The sequence below is a fragment of the Furipterus horrens genome, unplaced genomic scaffold, assembly GCF_987537825.1.
Source record: "Furipterus horrens unplaced genomic scaffold, mFurHor1.1.pri manual_scaffold_4, whole genome shotgun sequence".
NCBI classification, from domain to species: domain Eukaryota; kingdom Metazoa; phylum Chordata; class Mammalia; order Chiroptera; family Furipteridae; genus Furipterus; species Furipterus horrens.
Genome location: NW_028327174.1, coordinates 51,649,774 through 51,677,675, shown reverse-complemented (window position 1 = coordinate 51,677,675; position 27,902 = coordinate 51,649,774). Strand labels below are relative to the sequence as shown.

General features: G+C 41.7%; 1 protein-coding gene across 5 annotated transcripts; it reads left to right on the top strand.

The window, feature by feature from the left end:
- Positions 1-398: 398 nt before the first annotated feature.
- On the top strand, positions 399-27,678 carry BIN2 (bridging integrator 2). 5 transcript variants are annotated; one of them, XM_090273184.1, is made up of 13 exons: positions 399-535; positions 8,075-8,155; positions 14,387-14,441; positions 14,739-14,833; positions 15,378-15,473; positions 16,893-17,000; positions 17,316-17,401; positions 18,584-18,659; positions 19,510-19,592; positions 22,548-23,307; positions 24,758-24,838; positions 26,379-26,453; positions 27,207-27,678. In XM_090273184.1, the coding sequence occupies exons 1-13, from the start codon at positions 455-457 to the stop codon at positions 27,234-27,236; spliced, it is 1,707 nt and encodes a 568-aa protein (XP_090129310.1). In that variant the 5' UTR covers positions 399-454; the 3' UTR covers positions 27,237-27,678. The 5 variants fall into 5 exon arrangements, with proteins under 5 accessions (XP_090129310.1, XP_090129309.1, XP_090129311.1 ...); XM_090273183.1 differs by having other exon boundaries at positions 22,545-23,307; XM_090273185.1 differs by having other exon boundaries at positions 22,545-23,307; positions 26,379-26,489.
- The last annotated feature ends 224 nt before the right edge of the window (positions 27,679-27,902 follow it).

Here is a 27,902-nt window from a genome sequence, read left to right as displayed (position 1 = left end):
GAGCTGATGTTCCTGTATATCGTAGGGCTGGAGAACTTGGAAGTTACCGTTGAGCAAGCGCCGCCTGAGGGCAGGCCCAAGTTTCCGGCCTCCTCAGAACAGCCCTGGCGTCTGCCCTGAGGGCTGCACCCCGAGCTGGACCTTGATGGGCCACGAGGAGGGCTGCAGGGGTCAATGCCTGTTGGGCTGGAGTACCCACGTGAACCTTGCGGTGGGTCTCAGGGTTGCCACTGTAGGGGCCTGGGCTCGCCCAACGGGGTTTATAGGAGACCTTGGGATGGTCCTGAGGCAGCCACAGGGCAACATGCCCAGTCTTGCAGGGGCAGCGCGGTGGGGAAGCCGGAGGCCCGCCCACCATGACGCAAGGCATGCTGGGAACCGCACTTCCTCCTCAGCAGCCTCCAGAAAACCACAGGACTCCAGCTAGGGCCGGCGCCCCCAGGGAACCGACAGGATGGCTGAGGGCAAGGCTGGGGGTGCCGCTGGCCTCTTTGCCAAGCAGATGCAGAAGAAGTTCAGTAGGGCCCAGGAGAAGGTAAGCGCAGGCCTCATTTCCTGCCGAGGCTGGATGTGGCGAGAGTGGTGTAGAGGGTGGTGAGGGGCTCTGGAGGCCTAGGCTAAGGAGAAGGGTGTCTGGCTTCCTCCAGGAAATGGGAGTCGGGAATGGTCCGTGAAAACAGGCAGAGTTGAGAGAGAGAGAGGGAGAATATCACCCAATCTTGGGGAAGGGTGAGGGAAGCTGAGGAGACACTAGTCTCTCTCAGGGTCTTAACGCTCCGCCTGCCCAGAAAAGATGAAGGGAAGGAACTAACATTAGCGATTGCTGTGTAACAGTTTTTGTCCTAACAACCCAGCAAGGATGGTATTTTACAGATGACGACACTGAGGGTTGAAAGGAGGTAATTCCCCCGAAGTCATAAGACAGAGATGAGCAGCTCTGCTGCCGGTGAGTGTCACCAGTTGGCCTGGACTGGGAATTCAAAGGCTAGAGTCATTCCTTAACCCTGCCTGGCCTTGGGGTGTTGTTTAAAGCTGATGCAAGAGTAGCTTATATGTTACCTTTACCGTCCTGGCCCTTGGCTGGTTTGGCTCAGTGGATTGAGCGTCGGCCTGCGAGCTAAGTGTCGCTGGTTCGATCTTCCAGTCAGGGCACATCAGAGAAGGAAAACTCTGACTCCAAAAAACCTCCGCTGCCTTGCGGCATACCTCTTCATACCTCTTCAGGGGAAAGGCTAAGGGAGTAAACCCCGACAGAAAATCCAGAGCCGGAGTCCCTAAGGCGGCTTGACGTTGTAGTCAACACCGGCAACTCCTGCGGCGCACCTGAAGCCAAGCTGTATTGACTCCGTCTTTCCCTTGGACCCTTCAGCTGCGAAGAGAGGGGGGGTCTGCTGCATGGGCAACAGCAGACCCTCCATATCACCCTGCCCAGGCTCTGTAGCTTCAGCTTCACTGGAGAGGACACTCCAGCGTCATCACAAGATGTCGATTCAACATGGGAGGAGACAGATACCGTGTCACTCCCGAGTTGGACTGCACAGCCATTCTCGGCGGTGCAGATAGACACTTAAGAAGCTACACCATCGTCTCTCGAGACGGACGGCTGCCGACGACCGTCCTGTCCCTCTGACCCTGGAGAGGACTGTCCCAGGGTGATGAAGGTGCTTCTCTGTTTAGATTGTGCCCTTGGTTAGCTCTCGGTCCTATTCTAGCACTAGCACTTAGGTAGGCTGTCCATCTGTAACTTGCCTACCTATGTAGATTATGTGGACACTTCTCTACACAGTTAATGGCATTCTTGTTTCTACCCACGCAGAGTATTTTCTTTGCTTCTAATGTCAACTTGTGTTCTTCCCCTGGCAACACTCTGGTAGATGAGATGGTATGGGAAAATGAATAAGCCAGAAGAAAAGGGAGAGAGAAAGAAAAGAAGGACCTGACGTAGAACTGTGGTTTTCTAAGGGTTCATGGTCTTAGAAGCATTTGGATGAATACCACATGCTTAAGAATTGAAATATTTGTATCATCTTCTTAAAGAGCACTCACTGGCTTGGGTCCTGGAAAGGTTAAAGACAACCAGCTCTCCTACATGGGATTATCAACAGAGAATTGATGGAATGTAGATATAGTCCTTATCTTTAAGAGGCTCACTACAAAACTGAGAGGGGATAAAAAGAAAAAAGGAAGCTGGGTTATTTGAAAGTAGAGGAAAAGGGAAAGGTTTTGTGTGGCTTAACTTTGTTACTTCACCTTACCCAACTTGATCATTGTTTCAGCCTCTCAAAAGGCTGTCTTGTTACAGATTTGATACATAGAGATCAGAGTCTATGTGAAGGTCTAGTTAGAAGCAGTGTGGGGAAACCAGAGGTACTAGGAAAGAGGGGAAAGCTAGCTGCACTATGGGTTGGAAAAACAAAAAACCCAAAAGGCAAAAACTCATGGATAATAATTATTTTTAAAAGACACAAATTGATTTTACCTCACTCCTTCACCTTCTGTCCTCATCCAGCCTATCATGAACACTATGCCCTTGCTTTGGGTTTTCTCTCCTTTTTTAAGCATGGACTCCTAAGCCTTAGGTAAATAATGTCCCTGCTCTTGGCCTCAGATTCTACATTTGTAAAGTGAGAGAGTTGGTGTTCAGTGATTTGGAAACTCAACATGGTAAGAATGCCAAAGTGAGAAGGGGAGGGGGCTCACTGAACCAGAGTCAAACACTTCCCAAAGGGAGAACCAGCTACCCTGTTTTTCCTGATCGGAACCCTGAGAAGGCAGAGTGAGGAACAAACTCAAATCGACCCTGGGGAATTCCCAGGTTGCTGCAGAAAACAAGAAGATATTCTGAACCCAGACTTAGGCACAAAGGCAGGCAGAAGTTGAGCTGGCACCCTGAAGATAGTGGATGCTGCATGGATGGAGTGGGAATGGCCTGCAATGTGGGGAGGAGCTCAGCTCAGGCTGCCAGAGTCCTTGAATCTTGGAAAGCTATTTTTATTTTTTTATTGTTGAATGAGGAGTCATTGAAGGCAAGATAAAGACGGCAAAAGTTACAGTCAAAAGAAAGGACTCCCTGGGAAACTTTCCAATTTGTCTATAAGCAGTTGGGTGTAATCTTCTGAGCAGTATGTAATAACTAACATATCAAATAGTCAAATGTGTCACATATCAAGCACCCACTAAAGACATGATCTTTCCCTTTATGGAGCCAGTATACTCATGATATGATCTCACTTCGTCTTTTCAACCCTTAAATATGTTATTAGTATCCCAATTTTAGAAATGAGGAAACAAGGCTTAAAAGAGATTGGCATGTGGCAGAACTATCACTGGAACCCAGGTGTCTTGCCTTTGGATGCCAAACTCAAGCTGCTTTCTTTAAAGGGTTCCTGATAAACCACTGTGAAATCTGTGCCTGCAGACTTCTTTCTGATCTTTTCTCAGAAGCAGAGCTGGGAGTGGGCACATTTTGCTCAGGCCGCTGCCTCTGAAAAGCTAGGAGTGAAGGTCTGGTGACTGTTAAACACAATGAAGATAAAGCATTCTTGTTTTATTTTCCAGTTCCCACCCAGACTCCACATGAGACAATTCAGACTGGCTTTATTGTGTTTTTACAATTTGATACATCTTCACATTTTCACCAACTGTTTGTGATATATCTCTGTGGCAAACCTTTCAGATTTCTAATCCCCCAAGAAAGGGCATTTTTTTACCACTCCTTTGTTGGTCTTTCCGTCTGTTGACTTTTACTCAACTTGTATCCCAGATGATTCAGTCAACAAAATTTAGAGAAAAACTCTGGTCCTGGGTCTTGGGCTGGACCCGGAAAGGAATTTAGAGAGGAATAAGAGGCATTTTTGCCTGCCAAAAGCTTGCAATCTAGTTTACAAACAAAGCAAAACACCCTGACCCTGTGTGGTTCAGTTGGGTGGGCGTTGTCCCACAAAACAAAAGGTTGCTGGTTCAGTTACTGGTTGGGGCGTATGCCTGGGTTGTGGCTTTAGTTCCCTGTCTGGGCACATATGGTCCTGGACAGGTATGGTCCTGGTTGCCCCCTGTCAGGGAGCATATGAGAGGTGAGAGGCGACCCATCTATGTTTCTGTCTCACATCTCACCTAGATGTTCCACTCCCTCTCTTTCTCCCTCCCTTCCCCTATCTCTAAAAATATATAAAATCTTTAAAAAATAAAAAAAAAGGTACAATAAGGGACCTGAGAGAGCTGTACCTCTGTGGGAATTCAGAAGACAGAAAAGTTAAGGAGAATTAAGGGAGGTTTTGTAGTGGAGGCCATAGTAGTTTCTCAGGCAAGGTGTGTGAGAGCATTCCAGCCAGCATGAGCAAGGCTGGGTGTCTGGAAATCCTTTTAGGCAAGGAGTGGTGGAGAAAAGGCTGGAAAGTATATTATGGCCGTATTAAGGAGAGCCTACTATAGCATATATCCTGAAAATAAGGATTCCTTACATAACTACAGTATCATTATCACACCTAAGAAAAAATTTTTAACAAAATTTCATATCTACTGTGCAGACCCTATTCAAATTACTGCAATTGAAAGAATTAACTAAGATGTAATAAATGATTATGGGGAAGGGTCATGGTGAGGAATTATATCCACCAAACATGTCTGCAGTGACTTTTTTTTTTTTTTAATTTTACCTTCACACTTTACACAGAAGTTAAAATAAATCAATGAACACTGGCACATTCTTTACCTATTTCACTAAAAGTGTTAATATTTTGCCACATTTACATTGTCTTTTGTTCCTGCTCTTTCTCCCTAAATATCTGTATTCTAATTTCCAAGCTGCTAAACCAGGCATATTTGGGCAGAATTCTCAGCGCAGGACTTCAGGGATCGGCATTAGGTGGGCCTTCAGTAGGAAGTGATCCAAAGGTAGAATTTATTAATTTTTTCAACAAATACCTGTGGAGCATCTGTACCTCCTCTTCTCTCAAGGAACTCTAGTTAAGAAAGAACATCTACAACATAGTGTACGTGTGGCACATGACACCTGGCCCTGTTGCTATGGCAACAAATAACTTTGTGCCCGGGGCACTGGGTTATGATTTCAGGGTGATAATACTCATCTTTTCAGTTTCAGAATTGAAGGTGGTTGTGTTTGCTCAGCACACACACTCCCACACCTTCCAACTCTTTTTTGCCTTGAGCCCTTTGGGCATTGGGAATATAGGTCCTCTTTGGAGGGTGCCACATTGACTCTCTCAGTTGACTTATCTGTCCTTTCAGCCCGCTCCACCTAAGAACCACGCCCCAAGCAAAGGAAGGGAGGGTTAGCAGGAAGGAAGGAAGAGCTGTGTTAACCTCTAAACAAGGTGGTTTTGCAACTTTCTTGGTAGAAAACAGTGCTTTGTTGCAGGGGAGAAGGTGGAGCCAAGGAAGCTGGCCAACTCTGCACACCCAGGGCTGGGTGTTAAGTAAAGTGAAGTTAGAGATACAGACAAACACATATGGTCAAACTGAAAAGGAAACAAAGACAGGCATTTATAAGAGAGGGAGTGGAAATCGTCGTCGTCGTCGTCGGCAGCCGTCCGTCTCGAGAGACGATGGTGTAGCTTCTTAAGAGTCTATCTGCACTGCCGAGAATGGTTGTGCAGTCCGACTCGGGAGTGACACAGTATCTGTCTCCTCCCGTGTTGAATCGACATCTTGCGATGACGCTGGAGTGTCCTCTCCAGTGAAGCTGAAGCTACAGAGCCTGGGCAGGGTGATATGGAGGGTCTGCTGTTGCCCATGCAGCAGACCCACCCTCTCTTCGCAGCTGAAGGGTCCAAGGGAAAGACGGAGTCAATACAGCTTGGCTTCAGGTGCGCCGCAGGAGTTGCCGGTGTTGACTACAACGTCAAACCGCCTTAGGGACTCCGGCTCCAGATTTTCTGTCGGGGTTTACTCCCTTAGCCTTTCCCCTGAAGAGGTATGCCGCAAGGCAGCGGAGGTTTTTTGGAGTCAGAGTTTTCCTTCTCTGATGTGCCCTGACTGGAAGATCGAACCAGCGACACTTAGCTCGCAGGCCAACGCTCAATCCACTGAGCCAAACCAGCCAGGGTGGGAGTGGAAATAGACATAGTAATAGTGAATTTGTATTGAGTACTCACCTTAGGGCAGCACTGTGAAAGCAATTTATATGCATAATATCATTCAATTCTACCAACAACCCCAGGAAATACTATTATCTTAATGGGGGAAAGGAGGTTCTGTAAACTGAGGCTCAAGAGTTGAAGTGATTTGCCCAAAGGCTTATAGCCAGTAAGTGGAAAGGCCAAGGTGGGGACATACATATATCTGTCTGTCTGACTCCAGATTCCTTGATTTTAACCATTATGGAGAGAGCTCCAGAAGTGAGAGCTACCAACCCCAGGGTTAAGAATGGAGTCTTTCTCACTCCCAAGACCTGGGCAGTGTTGCATGTGATTTAAAGCCCAGTCTTCCTCTCTAGCTTCCTTACACACGTTCCCCACAGCACACCCTAAACCAGCCATGCTGAACTGTCTCATGAAGCTGCCATAAATTTGCATATCCTGTGACTTTGCTGATGTTGTCTTTGCCTAGAAACTTCTTTCCACATCACCCTTTATACTCTGTTCTAGGAAAATTTTAATTCCAGACCCAGCTCATTGTTCCTCTCCTGTATCAGTCTTACTCTCCCTTCCTGTTAAAAGTATTAAGTATCCATTTGCTGGATACTGAGGAATCTAGATGAGGAAGGCAAGTACTCAAATCCTTATGGAGTTTACAACATAGACAGACAAATACAAATAATAAAACAGTTAACAGAAGTGCCTATAAGGTACAGAAGTTGTAAGTACTTAGAAGGAAGTGATTAGCTTGATTAATAAGGTGAAGTAGGTGTGGTTAAGTGTCACAAAGGATATAGGTTATGAATTGGGTTTTTTTTAGATATTGACCTGACAGCCAAGGTGGGGAAGAGCATTCCAGAAAGAGGGAACAGCATCTACAACAAGCAGAAGTATGGTTTATTCAGGAAACAAAGTGTTGGGATAGCGGGAGACCTATATGAAGGGGGAACTATGAGAGCTGAGGCTAAATGAGTGGTCATATCACTGAGACCTGTATGCATACTAAAGCTTGAACTATAACTTAAGACACATAATGGGTATTTGATAAAAATTTGTTGAGAAGGTAAATGGAGAGTCATTAGAAGGTTTTAAGCAGCAGCATGATAGGCCTGTTGCAGCCAACCAGGTGAGAAATAGTCAGGGCCTGGGCTGAAGCTATGGCAATGAGACTAGAAAGCATGGGGTGATTTTCATAGATGGACATGGTGAGGGATTCAGTGAAGGAGGTGAGAAAGAAGGAGTTGAGGGAAGGAAACTCCTGAGATTCCAACGTGAACCTGGGGGATGGTGGTGCCTCCTTCCAAAATGGGTTACAGACAGAAGAGGCAGGACTTTCTTATTTGTTTATAGGTGAATGTTCCCTTTTTCATTTCCATCTCCTTTACATTAGCACTGAGACCGGTATAACAGTTAACTCTTGGATTGCCAGTGGAAAGGAAATAGACATGGATAGCATTAAGTTTTTAGCTGAATTTTAAGTGCATTTTATCAGGGCTTCTTAAAGTTTTCCCCAATAGCCCTCATAAAAGAAGAGTCTCCTACCCACCTCTCTAACTTCATCTATCTAGAGGAACCTGCAGCCATGTGAAAAGTGACTTTAAGGCTCATGTTATATCTTTAAAAGCCATGCACATTTTACTTTCTTCCTATTAATCCTTACTTTAATACTCTCCCCAAATCCCTCAAAAAAACACTGTAAATGACAATGTCACTCCAAGAACATACTTTATTTATTCTGGGCTTTATATACTCTAGCACACTGCTGCCTACCCCATGGGTATCCAATTTGAAAAGAGCCACAAAACATGATTGTTTATTCAGCAATGTGTTATATATCTAATTCTGTTGGGCTGAAATGAGTACAGTGGCCCTTTAGTTGCATCTGAAACTCAGAGAGAAACCACGGTCATATGAAGCCAACAGATAAGAGAGACGTGACTGCATAGAAACTTATGGATCTTTCTGACTTATATCCCCAGGTTCTGCAGAAGTTGGGGAAAACTGTGGAAACCAAAGATGAACGGTTTGAACAAAGTGCCAACAACTTTTACCATCAGCAGGTAATCTGGAGGGTGAGGAAGAGAAGCTTGGGGGGAGAAAGAAGACATGAGGGCTGAGTAACAGAGGACCAGCACATTCTTCAAACCAGCAAGCATTCCTTCCTACTAACCCATCTTCCCTCAGGGTAGGGGCCACCGCGTGCCCTGCTGCTCATCCTTCCTCTGGAACCAGAGAGACTTATCTTCCCTGTTCCTGCTGACCCTGGCTTCTGGGGTGGGCAGACAAGCGTTCTTTCCTCTTAGTGGTTCCCCTAGGGTACAGTGTCGTCATCAGGCCTTAGACAACATCAAAATGAGCCCCTGTCACCTTCTTCACTTCCCAGAGTGCCTCTCTCCCACCCTAGGGCTCTTCTTGTCTCAGTAGCCCCATGTTTGCCTTGTGGCCTCTTTGTCCATTTCATCTGCCTACCCCACCTAAACCCTTTATTCTAAAATAATACCTCCCTCCTTTCACTGTCATTCTTACCAACACCTCCTCTTCTCACTGTTTCTTCTGTTTTCAATGGGTATGATGAGTGATTTTATGTGGAGAACTTACATTAAGGAGTGGATAACAGAGGTTTAACTTCCATAGGATATTTGAATTTCCATCTCCATGTGCCAGGCATCATGCTCAGTACTTTACATACATCTCATTAAATTCTTTTAACAGTCTTGGAGATTGATTCCTGCTATATAAAAAAAGGGAGTTGTTAACTGAAATGAATATCCAGTTGCATTGCAATCCTGACACTGACTAGTCACAGGTCAAATTTCACAGATTAAGGGCATAGTCCCCTACTGCACTGCCTTACTTCAGATCCCAGGCCCCAACTCCAGAGTTCCCAGGCCACCTGCATTTCTGACAAACTGGCTATAAATTTGGGAGTAGCTGCTAGCTGCTCAGCTTCCATAATTTGCTAAAATGACTCACATAACCCTAGAAAGGGTCCTGTTACAACTGCAGTTCTATTATAAAGGATACAAGTCAAGACCAGCCAAATGAAGACCTATATGGTGAAGTCTGAGAGGGTCCCGCATGTGAAGCTTCTGTGTCCTCAAGGCAGGTCACCCTCTCAGCACATTGATCTAGTATAACCAACCAAGAAAACTCACCCAAGCTTCAGGTGTCTAGAATTTTTATTGTGCTTTCATTGCATAGTGAATCTTTGGCCAAGTGATTGAACATAATCTCTGGCTCCCCTCCCGTTCCCTGGAGATTGAGCTGATAACACCTGTCTCAGAGTCCTAACCCTTTAATCCCATGGTACACATCTTTCCAGCCTGACCTGCCATCATCCTGAGGTACAGTCTGAGGGACCCACCATGAATAACAAAGAGATTCCTATCCCTTGGGAAATCACAAATATTTGGGGCGGGCTTCCCAAGAACCAGGGACAAAAAATAACCAAAATCTTTATCATACATCAGTTAGTTGAATTATGTACAAAATAATTCTTTAGAATTATATTAAAAGGATATTAGCTATTACCTAACTCAGTTGTAGACTGTATTAGAATCATTTGGAAATATTTTTAAATGCAAGGTCATTGGTAGGAGGGCCTTGGGAATCTGTACTTTTAAGCTTGCTTTAATGGAAAATATAATATATACACAGATTGAAAAACTTTTATAACAAATCCATATGTACCCATCATTCAGCTTTGATAATTAATCAATTCCTAGGAGTCTTGTTCCTTCTTTTTCTCCACCCACTTCCCTCATCCTTGATTATTATGAAGCAAATTCTAAGTATCATGTCATTTTATCTATAAAAATTTCATTATCAATTTCTAAAGATAAAGACTCTTAAAATATAATCACAAAACCATTATTGCACCTAAAAATATTTTTCTATAAAACATTTACTCATAACAAATCAGAAAGTACATCAAGAAAAAAATTAATTAAAAAAACAATTTTATGCCCTCCCATGCTACAACCACTATTTTATATCCTTATACTTACTTTGCTATGTATGTGTATTATCTCTAAATATATTCACTATAAATAAAGTTTACAAGTGAAATTATACCATTCATATGGTTTTATAACTTACCTTTTTCACTAAACAGAATAATGCAAATATCTTTTCAGATATTTCATGTTAAATATCCCACTAAAACATATGTTTTAGTAATATCTAAAATCATTAACAATAATTTCTTTTCTTTTAGATTTTATTTATTTATTTTTAGAGAGAAGTGATGGGAGGAGAAAGAGAGGGAGATAAACATCAAAGTGTGAGAGATACATCAGTTGGTTACCTTTAACCCACACCCAACTCGGGAACTGGGTCACAACGCAAGCATGTGCCCTGACCAGGAATTGAACTGGCAGCCTTTCGGTTTGCAGGCTGGCACTCAATCCACTGAGCCACACCAGCCAGGGCAGCAATAATTTCTTAACATCATAAAATATCCAGTCAATGTTCACACTCCCCTGTGTCATTTTTTTTTTTTTACAGTTTATTTATTTCAGCAACTGGTTGACACGTTTAAATTTCTTAGAGTTAAGGTTGTCTTAATCTGTAGGTTTCCAATCCTTTCTTTTTGTAGTTTATTTGTTGATACTAGGTTATTTTCCTGCAGTTTCATGCAGTCTCTTTGCTCATTGAATCTCCATAGTATTATTTAACATATTCTCTTTTCTCTTGTATTTTCTGAAAATTAATAGTTAGATTTAGAGCCTTGATGAGATTCAGATTTTTTGTTTGTTTCTTTTGGTGGCAAGAATACTTATTATTATGGGTGTTCTATTCTTCCATCCGGAGGCACGTAATGTCTGGTCGTCTCCTTTTTAGTGTGATATTAACAGCCATAGGTGATGATTAACTAGGGCATCTTTGTTTTACATTCAGCTTTCTAGGTAATTATGATGTAGCAGCTAGTCTGAGAACAGCATTTGGCAACCACTGTTCCACTCTTAACTTCTTTGAGGGGAAACAGGATCTGATTGAGAGGGAAACTCTTTCATCAAAGTAACATAGCATAAGAGTTGCAGAGCTAGGATTTAAACTTAAACCCTGTCCTTTTTTTCCTGTTCCTCAAGGGAAGACCTCCCTGGGCCTCTTTGCAACTCTAGTTACTGTTCTGCCTCCAACTCCAGCATAAAAAGAACAGGAGTCAGTAAGCTCACACCCACTTTGAAAGTTTCCAGGTCTTGGCCCATTCTGTCCCCTAGTCCTTTCTTTCCCTTTGTGCCTTACAGGATCGCTCTACAGTGGCAGATGTGTGGGTAGAAAGGGTAAGAGATGGGGTCGTCAAGGAGAAAAGGAGGATCAGATGGGACAATTCCCACAGAATTCCCTGTGCGAGCCCCAACCAAATGTCACTTGATGGGAGGAAATATATTTGAGAAATGAGACGAAGTTAGATTAGAAACAAGGAAAAACTGCTCCTGAGAGAATGGTACATCTATAGCAACTCGTGTTTGAACATACTTGGAAAGTTCATTTAACAAACATTTTGTAAGTGCCTGCTGCTTGCGGGCACTGTGTTAGATGCTGGGACCTCAGCATGAATAAGACAACGTACCTGCCCTCAAGGCTCTCACAGTTTTAGAAGAATGACAGTGATAGATAATATAGTGAGGTCTGAGGCTAGAGCAGGGCTGGCTAAGACAAACAAATAGGAGGAAAAAGGACAAAGCCAGAGATTGAAATTTAGGTATTCCAGAAATGGAACCATTTGATCATGTGTTCTGTTTCTTACCCACAATCAACTTGTAGGTAAACTTTTTGTTAATAAATTTCACTCCCAAACTTCCCATCCTGATATCAAGGCCTTGCACCTGCCTATGTTCCTAATCAAATTTCCATAGTTAATTTTTCTTTGAGAGCTCTACTTGCATCCCTCTTTCCCTCTCTCCAAAACCTATTATATCGGAAGAATTCTTTTTTTCAAGCAACATTTTAGTCTCTTATTTCTGATAGTGATAGCTGCTTCCAAATCATTGCCTTTAAAATCACATCTCACAATCTAGCTTGATCTTTCCCTTCTGGACCTTCCTTAGATCAAACACTTCTAGAACTTGCTCAAGACTGCTCATGCTCTTTACTTGTTTTGCTGAATGTTTGGGTTTCTCTGAGTCCATTTTTTTCCAGCAAGTAGGGAAACACGGACAAGAACCTTCTTCATCCTCACTACCCGAGTCTTTTCAGACAAAGCTCTATTTATCTACCTGAGTGCTTAGGAGAATCTTCCAGACTGAGTGGTTCACTAACTGAGGGCTGAGACTGTTAGTATGGGAGAGACTAACTCAGACTCTTTTAATAGTGCTGCTAAGAATTTGACAAGGCTTCAGATTGCAGAAGTGACACAAAGATTTAGAGTTAGAAATCACCCTACCCGGCAGTTATAGATAAGGAAACTAATGCCAAATGAATGGAATAACTTGCTAGTTGGTGGCAAAGACAAATGTTTGACTCCCAAAGTGGACACCTAAGACTGGCAGTCACGTCTCTCAGTAAAGAAGAAATGTTCTGGGGTGATTCATCCTGGAGGCATTTCAGGGAAGACAGACAGGTCAGAGAAATAAAATGATACCCAGAGCTGTTCCGCCACCCCACGTCCCCCTACCACCACTTCATCTCCTCAAAGGGAAGAAGAGCAAGAGCATAAAGGAAGAACTTGGACCAGGAGTCTTGATTCTAAAACACAGAAGTAGATTTAGACTTTTGTGAAATGCAATGGAGGGCAAAAGGCAGTCACATTTTATGGACCATGGTATAAGTAGTACCCCCTAGTTTTGAACAGTGTACATGCAACCTGCACAATCATACATGGTAGCCTTGATTACTAATCTGGTTTTTCAGGCCATGTAGTATCTAATGGAATAAAAAATTAAGGATTATATTTGTAGAAATTATGTAAGACAGTTTAACAGCTTTTGTTTTTCAAATATGTATTTTTGGTGCCAAATCTTCATGGTGAAGTAAAAAGTTGGGTCTGAGTTGTTTTCTTTCAGAAAAGAAATTGAAATCCTTGTTAATTTCTATAATCCCTAAAACTCTTTCAAAACTCTTAAAACCTTGATTATAACATTTTCAAAACTCTCAAACTTATACCTACCTACCATAGCCATGTTTAAAAAATATGTACATTTAGCATTTTAGACTATTTAAACTTTTTTTCTGTTAATGAAAAAGCAAGGAGGAAGTAAGACACCCTTTCTGGTGAATGCTGAGTGTTTCTGAAATTTTTTTAATTGAATTTTTCTCTACCCTGCTATTGAAGGCACTTTCTCATGGTCAATAGTGACCTCCAGTTACCAAGTCCAGTGACTTTTACCAATTCTTCCTGCCTTCTAACCTCTGTAGCCTCTGACTCTTCCTTGGTCACTTCTCTGATGCTGTCTTGATTCTCATGACACACTACACAGCTGCAGTTCTTCCCCTCTCTGACAGTGCCTTAGACTAACTTGAGGTTATCTTTGTCTTCGTGTCCCTTGAGCCCCAGAATTCAGTCCCTAGAAAAGGGCTTTTAACCTGATGTATGGCCAAAAGTTTGGACTGGTTTAGAGGAGAGCTCTGGAGGCAAGAAGAAAGATGAACTATGTAGTCCAATTTTCTGTATTTGACTGAGTAGACCTAGATTTTCTGCTGCTAAAATTAAGTAATAATGATCTTTCTCTCAAAAGATTCCCACAAATAAAATTTTAATTTAAGTCATTGGATAGAATTTACTAAATTTTCGGGTTTTCTCTTGTAATTTTTTATACTTTTGATATGCCCAATACCCTGTCTAGTAATGAACACAAGCATATAAAACAAATGAACACGTTCACAAGTATTTTGTGATGCATTGCATAATGCATCTTAGCTCAAATACTTCATCACTGGAACGGGTAGGAGGATCACTGTTCGGACCCGCGGGCCTGGTGCTTATAGTTGGCCGCCCTCTCGGTCCAGTCTCAAACTTTCTTCTCATCCAACTCCTAGAAGCTGGAGTTCACACAGAGGAAAGAGACTGAAAGAGAGAGGGGCTTTAAACAACACTGGTTCACTGGAAGGAAAAAAAACAGGGAAGACAACATGCCAATGCAATGGGAGCAACCTCCCAACTTAAAACTGCACAAAAGAGACAACCTACAACTTTTTAGTAAAGACAGTAAAGGCTAATTTGGAACATTTGCAAATGTTTGAAGAAAATCCTAAGTTGATTTCTGCTTTTAAGCTACTTTTATACTTTGACCTCTGGAGCATCTTTCCAAATACCTCTCTTTAGTCACCAAAGGCATTTCCCCTTTCAGGCAGAGGGCTTCAAGCTACACAAGGACCTGAAGAACTTCCTTAGTTCAGTCAAAGGTAGGTGTTGCAGCCCAGGAGAAAATCCAGAGGGTGTTTATGCAATTGCGGGAGGTCTGGGGATGAGGGGAAAAAATCAGCCATACTTAGAGTTTTTATCACATTCCTGCCCCTGACTCCTGGAACTTTGTGGGCCAAGGAGGAGTAACTTTTCCTATCCCAGCCCCATCCAGCTTCCCTCACCGATAACCCAGACCTTCTGAGTTTGTCCTGAGTTGGACCCACTTGTTTGCTTGTCGCCCATATGATTATAACAGACTGCTTTTTGGAAAACTTTATGGAGTTCTCTCCTTTTAGTGATGCATGAAAGTTCAAAGAGAGTGTCAGAAACCCTGCAGGAGATCTACAGCAGTGAGTGGGACGGTCATGAGGAGCTGAAGGCCATCGTAGGGGTAAGAGTGTTCTTGGCCTTACAGCTCTTCACAACTCACTCCTGCCAGCATTTCCACATCACCTTAGCTTCTCCATCCACGCAAATAGGAAAACAAAGCAGCCAGCTAACATTGTTCATTTGTGTGTCCTCAGTCACAGGTGAAAGGAAAATGCTGCAACTATGACAGTAAAAACAAGCTTCCCTTCATCTGTGGACTCCTCCATTTTCTACCCTCTTCCCCTTTTTAAAACCTTATGGAAGTTTTAGCTACCTAAAACCTGATTGGTTGTTTTTGAAAACTAACTCATGCAGTTATTTACTTCCAAATTTCCCTATACTTCGAGCACTAGAGTCCAAGACTCTGACCATCTTTTCCTATTCTTAATTCCTGAATGTATGTACTATCATTTATAGGGCAGTTCCTTGGGGAAGGCCTGTTTTGTCATCTGATTCTTCCGGTGCTCAAAAAAGGAAGCTGTTGCAGGAAGACTTGGGGTATTTCCCTGGTGTGCAGTTGTTGGGAAATGGGGCCCTCACCACTCCCCTTGGCCTCTGTCCCACAGAATAATGATCTCCTCTGGGAAGATTATGAAGAGAAACTAGCTGACCAGGCTTTAAGGACCATGGAAAACTACGTAGCCCAGTTTGGAGAGATAAAGGTACCCCCCCCCCCCAATTTACAGAATTGAAGATGGGTTATGAGTGGCCCATATAAGTTAGACCATATTGGGTTAAACTTACAGAGTTAGAGCCCATGCTTAGGAATGAAGTTGGGTAGGTTAGGAGAAGGGTCAAAAAAGAGGTTAGGGTGAGGGGTTAGAAGTAGTGTGGAGGTTATGTTTAGTCTTAGATTTCAGTGAACTACATTTGGGCTCGTTTTAATTTAGATCCAAGTCAGAGCATCCCTTTTAGTTGTGCGAAACAGCTGATGAGACTAAAAGGGGATTATTGTAGAGCCGCGGAAGGAGTTGTAAGAGTTATTTCAAATACTTGAAAGTCTGTTACGTTAAAGAGGAACTAAAGCTGTTCTAAACAGTTCCAGAAAGCAGAATTATAATTCATTCATTTCATATTTATTAAACACTGAGTCTTTCAGGCACTGATTCTAGATTAATAGGAAGAAGTGAGAAGGTGCCTTAACTTTCTAATAGTTAAAACTTTTGCAAAATGAAATCTACCGTGAGACAGTGCATTCTCTATTCTGTGTTCAAACAAAAGTCAAACTACTTTTTTAAAAATATGCTTATTGATTCGAGAGAGAGAAAAACATTGATTGGTTGCCTTCTGGTATGGACCCCGACCGGGGATTGAACCCCCTACCTGAGTATGTGCCCTGACCAGGAATCAAATCCACAACTTTTTGGTCTGCAGAACTGCACTCCAACCACCTGAGCCACACCAGCCAGGGCTCAAACTGCTTCTTATCTTGGCTGTTATAGAGAAGATTCATGTATTGCATAGGAAGTTTGACCTGATAATTGCCAAGGTCCTTTCAAATGCAGTGATTGCAAGAATGAGACAGGTGTCAGTAACATAGCTTACTTTTCCATGGTATAATTTATAGTTTGGATGAGATTGAGCAGACTTTCAGTACTCATAATATTTTTATTGTGCTTTAGGATTTTCAAAGCACTTTATATTCAGCATTTGATTTTTAAAATAACACCAAAAGGCAGATGAAGCTACTGAGGCTTCAAAAGAAATGGACCTTGCCCTAGGTCCCAAGGCTAATAAATGGCAGTGTTAGGAGTAAGACCCAAAACTCCTGCCGTTCAGTTTCATAGTATTCTCAAGACCATTTATCCTGGAGGATGAAATAGGTTATAGTGAATTCATAGGAAATACTAATATTTAATGGCAAGCTTCCAAGTGCTTTGTCAAATTGCCCCTTACTCAAGCTCTCCCTGAGAATTTCCATTCTTTCCAGATAGTGAGGGAGATCCCTTGGGCACAAAACCCTGTTAGAACATGAAATTTGATAATAGGACCCAGGAATCTTGCCTCTCTGTTTGCTACTCTATTACCTACCTCTTGGCCACTGAGGAGTGTCAGGGCCCTTTCTCATGACTCTGGGTTAGGAAAGAATTGCCAAGCGGGGTCGGAAACTCGTGGACTATGACAGTGCCCGACACCACCTGGAGGCAGTGCAGAATGCCAAGAAGAAAGATGAGGCCAAGATCGCCAAGGTAAAAAAATAATAATAAAGGCCTGCCAACCCTTCCTGCCCTCTCTCCCCATAATAGTGGCAGGAGGCTGGACCACACTAGGTTTAGGAAATGATAAATTCATCATCCAGTGTGCTGAAGGAAATCCTGTTTCCTCAGACACTCATGCTCTAAGGACAGCCAGAAACTAAAGCCTGGGGCGGTTATGGGTCTGGGGAGGGAGAGCCATGGTTTCAAGTAAGCCTAGTCCCTGAAAAAATGCAGAGGATAAAAGAAGCAGCTTATATCCTGCAGTTCAGGATTGAGAGGAATTGTCCTGTCTCTTTTACCATGTAGGCAGAGGAAGAGTTCAACAAAGCCCAGCTTGTGTTTGAAGATCTGAACCAGGAACTACTAGAGGAGCTACCCATTCTTTATAATAGGTAATGATTGAGATTTAGAAAAGTGCTGGACTCCTGGGCCAGTGGAGGCCCAGGCAGCCTGGCAGCCCAAACATGTCACCTCATGAAAAAAAGCACCCTGGTCTACAAGTGATGTAGCCTCAGCTCAGCTACTAACTTGCTGTGTAATGTTAGGCAAGCCAGCATATCTCTCTAGACCCTGGTTTCTTCATCTGCAATACAGAGATAACCATCCTTGCCCTACCAGCTTTTCCGGGTTTAAAAACAGGATGCTTGGATAGGAGATATTTTGGCAAGTAAATTGCTGTCATCATGCATACTTAGAGTATCTGGTTTCATGCCACAAGGATGTATTGTTTTAAGTAAGCTTGGTTTGTGACCATCCAGATTTACATAGATAAATCATGGGATAATTATTTCCATGAATGAAGATGTCTTTGCTTTACAGTAGATAAAAGTGTTTTAGATGTAAATTTTTTACATTGGAAGAGGAATCTGAGCAGAAATTCTATTACTATTTTCTTTTCACTCTACAAGATATGCTTTAATAGAGATATAGCCAGCATATTTCATATTTTCACTTAATATTACTCTACATATTATGGAACCTTTCTACATGTATTCTAAAAGATATGACTCAATTTAAATAGAATTGAAATTTAATTGTTTCTTGAAATGTAAACTTTCCCAGTTTATTTCCAGTAGAATCCCATTAATTACATATAGCTTCATAGAAGTCCAGTATTGCATAATGAGAAAGAATAATTACTTTATTGTAATAATTATAATTGTATGGACTTATTTTTTTTAATTTGTATATATTTTTCCTTTTTTTTTTTTTTTTTTTTTTTTTTGGTATGGTCTTATATTTATATAGCACTTTAAGAATTTTTCAGAGCACTATCTAAAGAGCCTGAATCAAATAACTTCATGCAGCTAGAGATCTGTTAGATTGTACTTTGGTGTCATCCTGGGCTGATAATGTCTCCTCTGGCCTTCTCACTCCTGAGAGTCATGTGGGCTCCTGTGCTGGCTCAGATGAATCCAGATCCCAGAACATCCTGAGTCTTATGACGTGGGGTGCTTTTCTCTGAGGAGCCTTGGTGGTGGCCGGCTTTGGCTAAAGCACCCTACCTTGTGTTTTCAAACAAAGGCTTCCTTTACCAACCCTTACCCATATTTTGTTGTTTTGCCTTCTGATAGTCGTATTGGCTGTTATGTGACCATCTTTCAAAACATTTCCAACCTGAAGGATGTCTTCTACAGGGAAATGAGCAAGGTAAGACACAGCTGGTCAATTTAGACAACTCAGTGGGGTTTTGTAGTAAATATGAAAGTAGTCCTAATTTACATAATCTCATTAACTGTCCGTATCAGCACTACAGATTTTTACCTTTTTCTCATGATGAAATAATAATACTTAACTGTGTTGACCATAATAAGGTGTGAATGTACACATCAGAGGGCCCTTTCCATCATTGTTAACAACTGAATGATAGCATCCGAACTTGAACTTCAGATGAATAAAGGAGATTAGGCCAATGGAGGGAATGGCTGAAATGGGGAACTAAATTGTGAGATCTCTATCTTTGGTTGCTTTGGAGCAGAGAGGGCAGTGTTTAAGCACAAGTCAGTTTCTCAGTAGCTGGTCTTGAATAGGGCCACCCCTATTCAATGACAGGCAGCCACAGAATATGACCTCATGGGGTCTTTTCTAGTCCTGGGATTCTAAGACTCTTGGCCATTATTAATATATCCACAGCCATACATGTTTCTCTCCACAGTTACTTTGGCCTAACTATGATTTGCCTATCTAGTATTACAGTAAGTTTTCATTCCTGGGATCACCTGAGAGGATCTAGAACCTCAAATCAAACATCAGACATCAAGGACCCAACCTTAAGAAAGCTGCCAATCTGATGGAAGAGGCAGAATTTAAGAAGGAACTCAAGGAAGAAGGGGTGGCGGGACAGGACCCTGGACCCTTGGTGCAAAAGAGATGAAGAGGAATTTTATATTTAAGGATGGGGGGGGGTTTATTTGGTGAGCTGTCTGAAAGAATAGAGAAGGGATAAGCCAGTTTCAGGTTCCATCTGACCAAGCATTCCCTTCTCTCTTGCTGGCTCTAGCTGAACCACAATCTCTACGAGGTGATGAGCAAACTGGAGAAGCAGCATTCCGACAAAGTCTTTGTGGTGAAGGGACTCTCAAGGTGAGCAACTTCTGACTCTTTCCTGTTTCGCTTGTTCTGTGTGTGAACATATTCAACACTCTGATCTCCAATCCCAAATCCTGGCCTTTCCTTAGTGTTTATATGCTTAATATTGTTTGTTATTATGCCTCTTTATAATTTCTTTTACCTTTTTTGAGATATTTCAGCTATAACTAAAGATAAAAAGAATAATACAATAGCCATATACCTACCACCAAATTTAAGAAAATAACTTTTTTATATGTATGTATAATTGAAGCTCCTAGTATCCCATCCCCACTCACTTTCTACTAAAGGTAATCACTATCTTAAATTTAGTATTTATTATCCCCATGCATGTGCATGTCTTTTTACTTTTATTATATACAAATATATACATAGAAAACATTGTTTTACATGTTTTTAAACTTTATATAAATAGAATTATACTGTACATATTTTTTTGCAACTTCTTTTGTTCTCTTAGTATTGTTTATGAGATTTATTTAGTCTTGTTGCTTTGTGTTGCTTGCTCTGATGTTTTCTTTCCATGCAGCTATGTATGCCTGTCCTCCTGCTAATGGACATTTGGATTGTTTTCCAGTTTTTGCTATTAGAAATAATGTTATATTGAACACATTTTACCTTTCTCCTTGTTATTATGAAGAGTTTCTTTAGGGTGTGTACAGGGAGTGGCATTACTGAGTCACAGAGTCTGCATTTGGGTTTCTTCAGCCTTACTAGATATTGCCATTGCCAAATTGCTCTTCAAAGTGATTGTTTCCATTTACAACCCACCAACAGTGAATAAAAGTCTCCATTGCTCCATGTTCTTGCTACCTGTCACATTGTCACACTTCTTAATTTTCAAGCTAATGGGTATAAAATGGGATTTTTCACAGTTTTAATTCACATCTCCACAATTGCTTTAATATCTTTTCTTGTTATTAGCCATTTAGGACTCCTGTTCTGTGACTCTTGTTTATCCTTTTTTCACTTTTTTAATTTGGATTGTTTATGCTTTAAAAAATTTACTTATATGAAGTTTTGGGGTTTTTTGTATATTCTAGATATTCTCTAATGATATGCATTACAAAAATCATTTGTCAATCTGTTATGTGGTGATTTTCCACCTTTTTTCTTTTCTGTGTGTGTGTGTGTGTGTGTGTGTGTTGTGTCTCTTGCCCTCATACATTCTTTACACTGGTAAGTGTAAGCAGTTCACTGGTCCCTCAGCATGTGTTCACTTTCTTATTCTGAAGCCTTTATTCAGGAAGTTTTATTAAGTGTCTTCTACATGCAAGATTTTATGCCGAGAATTAGGGAACCAAAGACAGGAGATTTGTCCTTTCCCTGAAGTGATTACAAAAACTTGAAAGACAGAAAATGTGCATAAGGAGACAAGGAACAATATAAACTGAGCATACAAAGTGCCTAATGAGACCAAAGAGCCTAATGAGACTGGTAGGCATTCCAGAAAGGAAAGTAATTGCCAGTGTACGGATGGCCTGGGAAGGCTTTAAGGACGTGATGAAATTGAGGTTGGAACTGGAAGGAAGAATGGGGCTCACATCTGTTGCTCCTACTACACATTTAGCAATTAGTTACAGACTATTAAAAAGAATCACTAAAGAGCCAAAGTAGACTTCCTACTTTGCTCCAAAAACTCTCCTCTTCTCAATATTGAAAGCCATAGTTCTAATTGTCCATTCATCTGAAACTTACCATTACTTACACCAAGATGTCTCAGAAACATGTAGGGAAATCTGGTGTTTTCTTGCTGTGTCCTGGGCCTTCTAAACCTATTGACCTCTAGAATTCTAGTGCCAGAAAGAACCTTATATCACTCAGCTTATTTCATATCAGAAACTCCCTTAGAAGGAACTTTTTTCTACCTCTTTCTCTCCCTATCCGCATCTCCCATTCCTGTGCCCCAGGACACAACACATAGTTGGTACCCATCAAGCAAATATTTTGAGGTTGTTTAATCAGTTGGTGGATAGTTCATAGGAGGCACTTGCGGAGGCAGGGCATTAAGCTGATATTGGCTGTAGAAGCATTTGGCACAGTATCCAGCATACTTGATAAATGTTACAGTTAGTTTTTGTTATTCATGGTAGCTATGGTCTATAAAGTCAACTCCAACACTGAATTAGTGAATACTGAACCATTGCTCCTGGGGGAAACAAAGGGTTAGGTTTCTGTGAGCCCTTGGTCCCAACATTTTCATCAGCTGATCAGTATATAAACTTGTGTTCTGTATATTTCTGTTTAGAGACTCTTTCATTAATATTGAACTCACAGCCAAGAGCACTATGTATCTTATGCCTGACTAAAACTTATATAATGCATATTTTCTCTCTAAGGCACATCACACTCTTGTTGCTCATAGCACTGAAGCACTACACTTGGAGGCCATTTTGAACACCAAAAGCACTAACAAAAAGTACAGCAATATAAAAAACATGGCAAGAGGACATGTTCACAGTGTGAGAGCTGAAATAAAAAAGCAGATTTCCTTATTAGACCTCAGCTGAGAACATGCTGTCAGGCACTGATTTTTCACAACTTGCACATGTCTGTGAATGACTGTGAAAGCATCACAAGTATTGATTTTGGGTTACAAGTAAATTTTAGGGAGTTGGTGAATTTGCAGATGCACAGTCCATAAAGATCAGTTGTGTTATCACCCATGAATATTTTCCCCAGAGGAAATAATTTTGTTAGTATGTTGCTGTTACTTTCCAGTCTCTACATATTTTTACATAATTGTGATTGTGATATAGTCTTTTTTCACTTTATTTTATAATCTAAGCATTACTGCAATTATACAAACTTTCTAGTATCATTTTAATTACTTTATCCCGTTTTACTATTCTATGGCAGGCATCATTCTATGAGAGTATTTTAAAAATACTCAGTAAAACTTACAGTTTTTAGCTCTTCTGAATCTGAATGTCCTTCATTTTTTAGCAGCAGCAGACGCTCTTTAGTCATCTCTTCCCCAGTTCGAACATCTACAGCCTCCAGCCCTCTTACCTCACCTACCAGTCCCTCTGTGCTTTCCTTGACAAGTGAGAAGGACTCCATCTCAGCAAGTGAAGAAGAGCTTGCATCTGATCCAGCCCAGGAAGAAGACGGCTCTGAGGTTAAAGAAGAGCCCTTAAAAGACAAGGAAACTGAGGAGAAAGAGGCTGGAGCACACTCCTCTGAAGAGGAAGAGCCTCAGCCAGCCTGCAATGGCCTCACCCAGACCCAGCCCTCTTCCGCCACTGAGGGTGGCGAGTCCCAGGAGGAAGTTCCCCCTGGCTCCCTGGTTCCGTCCTCAGGCAGAGCCCTGATCCCTTCAGAGCAGCCTTCATCTCTCCCAGAAGTTGTCTTCCGAACCCGAACCTCAAGTGAAGGGTCTGAACAAGAGAAGAAGAGAGCCCCTATCCAGAGGACCTCAGCACCCCCTAATAGGCCTCCTCCACCCAAAGCCACTCCCAGCCCTAGGACCTCCTCTGGGAACATACCCTCTAGTCCTACAGCCTCTGAACAGGGTTCACCCACCAGTCCCAGGGCCTCCTTGGGGACTGGGGCTTCAAGTCCTAGTCCTAGGGCCACTTCGGAGGTTTTTCTTGATCCACAGCCACCGGAGAAGCCAGCAAGAACTTCTGAGGACAGAGAAAAGGAAAACACCGACCTTCTGAACCCAGAAGAACTTTGTACTTCCCCCACCTCAGTGATCCCTCAGGTGAGAGCGCATCTGATTAAGTCTCTATTCTCTTTTATAACCTCCATGCAGATCATCTCTACTATAGCCAGGTTGTCCGACAGTTAATTGGACTTTGTCATTATATTGTAGTCTCAGAGATACTCTTGATCACCGTTTTTTGGTTCTGGGGATTGTTTCACATCTTCAGAGCAACTAATTTAGTGACTGTACTCTTAGGATAATTGACTTCTGCAAACGGCTTATCTCCAATATTATTATTAGAAGATTTCTACTAATTTTTTTTTTTCTCCAAGTTCTGGGAGTTCCATTATATAAGGAATCTAAAATTATCATCCTGAGCTTTACCTTTTTAAAAAGGGATGGGGACAAGGGTTTCATTCAGTTCGTCATGCTTGCGACTACAGTAAATAGACCTCAACCAAAATGGCATTAGCAAATTGCCAAAGTATTTTTTCTTTTAATAAGAAAGACCTAGAAGAAGAAACTCACAGAGGAAGGAAAGCAAAAGAGATGGTCTTTTGAAAGGTGAGAATATGGATGAGAAAAGAATCATGTTAAAATAGAGACACAGACCCTCTGGAGAGCAACCAGTTCTGTGAAGGATCTGAAAATGAAGTAATATTCTATTTACGTTATATGGAAAGACTATCATAGAGAGATTTCACTTGTTCTGTGATATTCCTGAGGGTAGAGCTAGGCCCTGTGTATAAAGAATTTTTTAAATACATTTTTGATCAATACAAGGGGAACTTCTAGCAATTAGCTCTGTTAAAAATGGTATGGAAAAATATGTTTTAAATATACGGAAAAGGGAATATAAGGGGCTTACAAAAACCAAAATGGAATGGACCACCTTGAGAAACAGTTCTCCTTCCTTAATTTTAAAAGCTAAGATGTGTGAACATCTGTCATTGTAGAGACGATTTTGGTCAGACATCTGACTAGATGGTGCCAAGATTCACTCATCCATTTATTCCACAATTACTTATTGAGCCCTTACTACACACCAGGCACTTTTCTAGGAGGTGAGGTATTACAGTGAACAAAACACAAAATTCTCTGCCTTCCTGCATCTGACATCCTGTTGGGGAGAGGAGAAGAGAAACAAAACAGAATGAATAAGTAAAATTACAATTAGTGGTGATAAGAGATACAGAGAAAAATTAAGTAGGGGAAGGCACAGGGAGTAGGGGCTGAATTGAAATTTTAAACAGAATGGCAGAGAAGGTGACTTTAGGGTAATAAAGGAAACCAGGGCATGAGCCATATGGCTACCTAGGAGTATGAGATTTCTGGTAACCTCAGATCATAGCACCCTACTTCTGCCCATGCCTAACTGAAGTTTGACCCACCACCTTGGGAGCCTTCTTCTATCTGAGAAGAGTCAACATTGATAGAGGATACCAGGGTGGCGTCCAGGGTATGAAGGTGCAGAACTTCCTTCTACATTGTCCTCTTTGACCCACAGGTTTTTTCAGAGTCTGACGAGGCAAGTAAGATGGAAGACAAGGAAGAGAACAGTAAGCTTATCTCCGCTGACTCCCCTGAGGTACTAAAATCTAAGTCATCATTATGCTCTAAGACTTGATTCACATGAAGTACTGATGGTCCTAACAGAGCAGGATCTGAGACTTTCCCTTGGCTGGTTTCTAGTGTGAGGTAACCCTGCTGATTGAGGGAGATGCAGGGAATGTGGCTAGTGAGCAAGCACTGGGAAGAGGTGGGAGTCTCAGGAAAGCATCACCCCTTCTCACATGTCTACACTGAAAAGAGTGTCTACACTCAATAGTCTGGAAAATCCAAAATTAATTTAAATTTGACTTTGGAAAATATGATTTTAATATGGAAACAGCAATAAAGTGAGCTTCTGTTTGGCTCTGGAGAATAATAAAACAATTCTTTATTCTTGGCATAATCTCATTGAAGGGGAGATTATGGGGGGCCAACATGCTGTCTGACTATTTTGAGGAACAGGCCAGTAACACTGTCCCTCCTTTGGAAAGAGGTACAGGACACAACCTCATTTCCCCTGAGGCTACCTCCTTATATTTGAGACTTAAAGTGTTTTTCACTCCCAGTCTCTTCTGTGGGATTGCTCTGGTCATTAGCTAAGGAAACATATTTTTTCTATGGAATTAAGCAACTAGAGTATCTTAGATCCTAGACTATCGGTGTCCTCAATCATCTGAAGCCTGTCCTACCAGATTCGTTCACTTTCTTTGCAGATGCATCATAAGTCATACTTTCAAGCAGAATTATGGACATATCACATATAAAATGGGTAAATAAAAAGATCACTGTGAGAAAATTTGTTCTTGCTTAGCATTTGGATTACCTGAGAGAGAACAGTAACTTTCTGGGAGGTGGTGTTACCTTTAAGGTAATGCATGGTCTGGAATCAGAGGAGGGAGTAAGAAGGAAAATTTCCTTAAAGGAAAAATTGGAGAATTTTAAGCAGCTGTCACATTGATAGAATTTGGTTCTACTTTAAAAGGGTGAATTTTATAGTGTATGAATTAAACTTCAATTAAATAGTAAATTCATTCTAAACTGTAGAGTGCCAAGGTCTTCCCCTGGCTTAGCAGTTCATTGACAAGGCTTTCCACATTTTGGTTCCTATCGCAGAACCTAGAATTTTTCCTAAAGAAGCCGTTATTCCACTTGCCTCCCCCAACTGCTGTAGGTTAGGATCATCTAAGTGTGAGAGCTGCAGAGTATTCTTGAGGAGGGCTAGTCTAAAAGTAGTGTTCTTAAGACCTCTATTTATGCCCTCACAGACTCACACATAGATAGACATATAGATACATGTCACACAAATCACATGATGTCTGATCATGGAAGCAACTCTGGAGCCCAAAGACCTGGTTACCTGTCCCAGCAAGTCATTGTACCCTCTGAATCTTAGTTTCTTGGCCTGTGAAAGAGGATGACAGGAAAGCCTTCCCTGATGCCTTCAGGCTATGGTGAAACAATATTGTATATCTGCCCTTTGTCTATGAGACCCTGTAGCATGAGCACAGAAGACCCTTTAAGCTGAGAGGCTGGGGAGGTTGAGCCATCTCTCACTGGCAGAGCTCTTCTTTTTGTAGAGCCCCGGCCTCCAGCTTCCTGTCTCTGTGGTTCCAGAAGACAGCAGTGTCACAGCACCTGAGCCTCAAGAAGAGGTAAGGAGGCCAGATACACAGTGACCAGGATGGATGGTAAGACTGGTCATTGGGAGTGAACAGAAGTTTGGCTACAGACTAGAATCTTCACCGTGGGTGTCAGGCGGAACCCAGCAGTGAACAATATCCTTAGGGCAAAGCCAAGCAGCTGGGAGCCAGGGGAACAAAGAGTAAACTGGGATTTTCTTTTTGGTGCCCATTTCCCCATACAGTACTTGGCCTTGAATCTCTTGAACTCTCACCAAAGCCCTATCTCCTAAGTACTTATTTAGTTATATCTGAACTTACTTCAAAAAGGAGTTAAGATATACAGAAGGCATACAAAAAGGTAAATACATATATTGAATACACACATAATATAGCAAAATAACTCAGAAGTATGTTAGTGACATGACATAAAATGGAGCTATGAATTGGGCAAATACAAAAATACTTTCTATAAAATAAACTTGCTAAGGATGGGTCATAAAATTGGTTCCAGACTTTCTAAACATCCAAGATGCCATTTCTACAGAGAACAATACTAAGATGAAAGAGAAATCTCTCCTGTGAATCCTCGTAAAGAGATGGTGAAGGATGTGATGAACAATATGTGCAATAAGTCTTAACAATAATCCCAACAGCCAATTTCACTTCCCTCAACAGTGCATGACATGAAATATAGTTAGATAGAAGCAAGCTGAGTTTTTACGCTTTTTGAGTGGTTGGTGGGAGGGCAGGTGAGCATCTAATGCAATCATGTTTACTTTCCAGGTATCTACAATTCATAGTGCACAACCCTGAAGAGGAACTGCCAAGACCTCCCCACGCACACACCTCCCAGAGAAACTCCTCAGCTCGAGGGTATATAAGTCAGAGGGACTTAAGATTCAACATTCATTTCTACATTCTCAAGAAGTGTGGGTGCTGATGGTCTCTAAAGACCTAGTATTAATGGAGGCTGAGGAGCAGAATGAGGGGAGGGAGGGAGGCAGGCTTGGAAGAAGAGATTGTTAGGCTTGGGGAATATTTAATTCAGATTTTAGCATTGTTAGAATAATAAGACATTAATTAAACTGGGGCTAAAGTGACTATAACAAGCAAAAACATCTATAGAGGCACAAACGTAACCACACATACTCAGGGAATAGGTAACAAATCTTCGATTTACCACTCATTTTTAAAGACTTGGAGTCAAAAGAACATATTTTCAGACTGGTAAATAAAGTATTCTATGTATGGATTATTCTTTGTTTGACACAGGGAGGTTGTCCCAGCCCAACACACTGTTCTCCACTTGAACAAGGTTATTGATTCCACCCCAGGTTCAGAAAGCTTTAGTGACATCCCTGACTTCCATCTCAGCTGACCTGATTGTAACTCTGATGATGTCATGGGCCACAGGCTTCTTAGTGTAAATACTGTACTATATATCCCCTCCCCCCATCTGTAGTTAATAAGCAGATACCC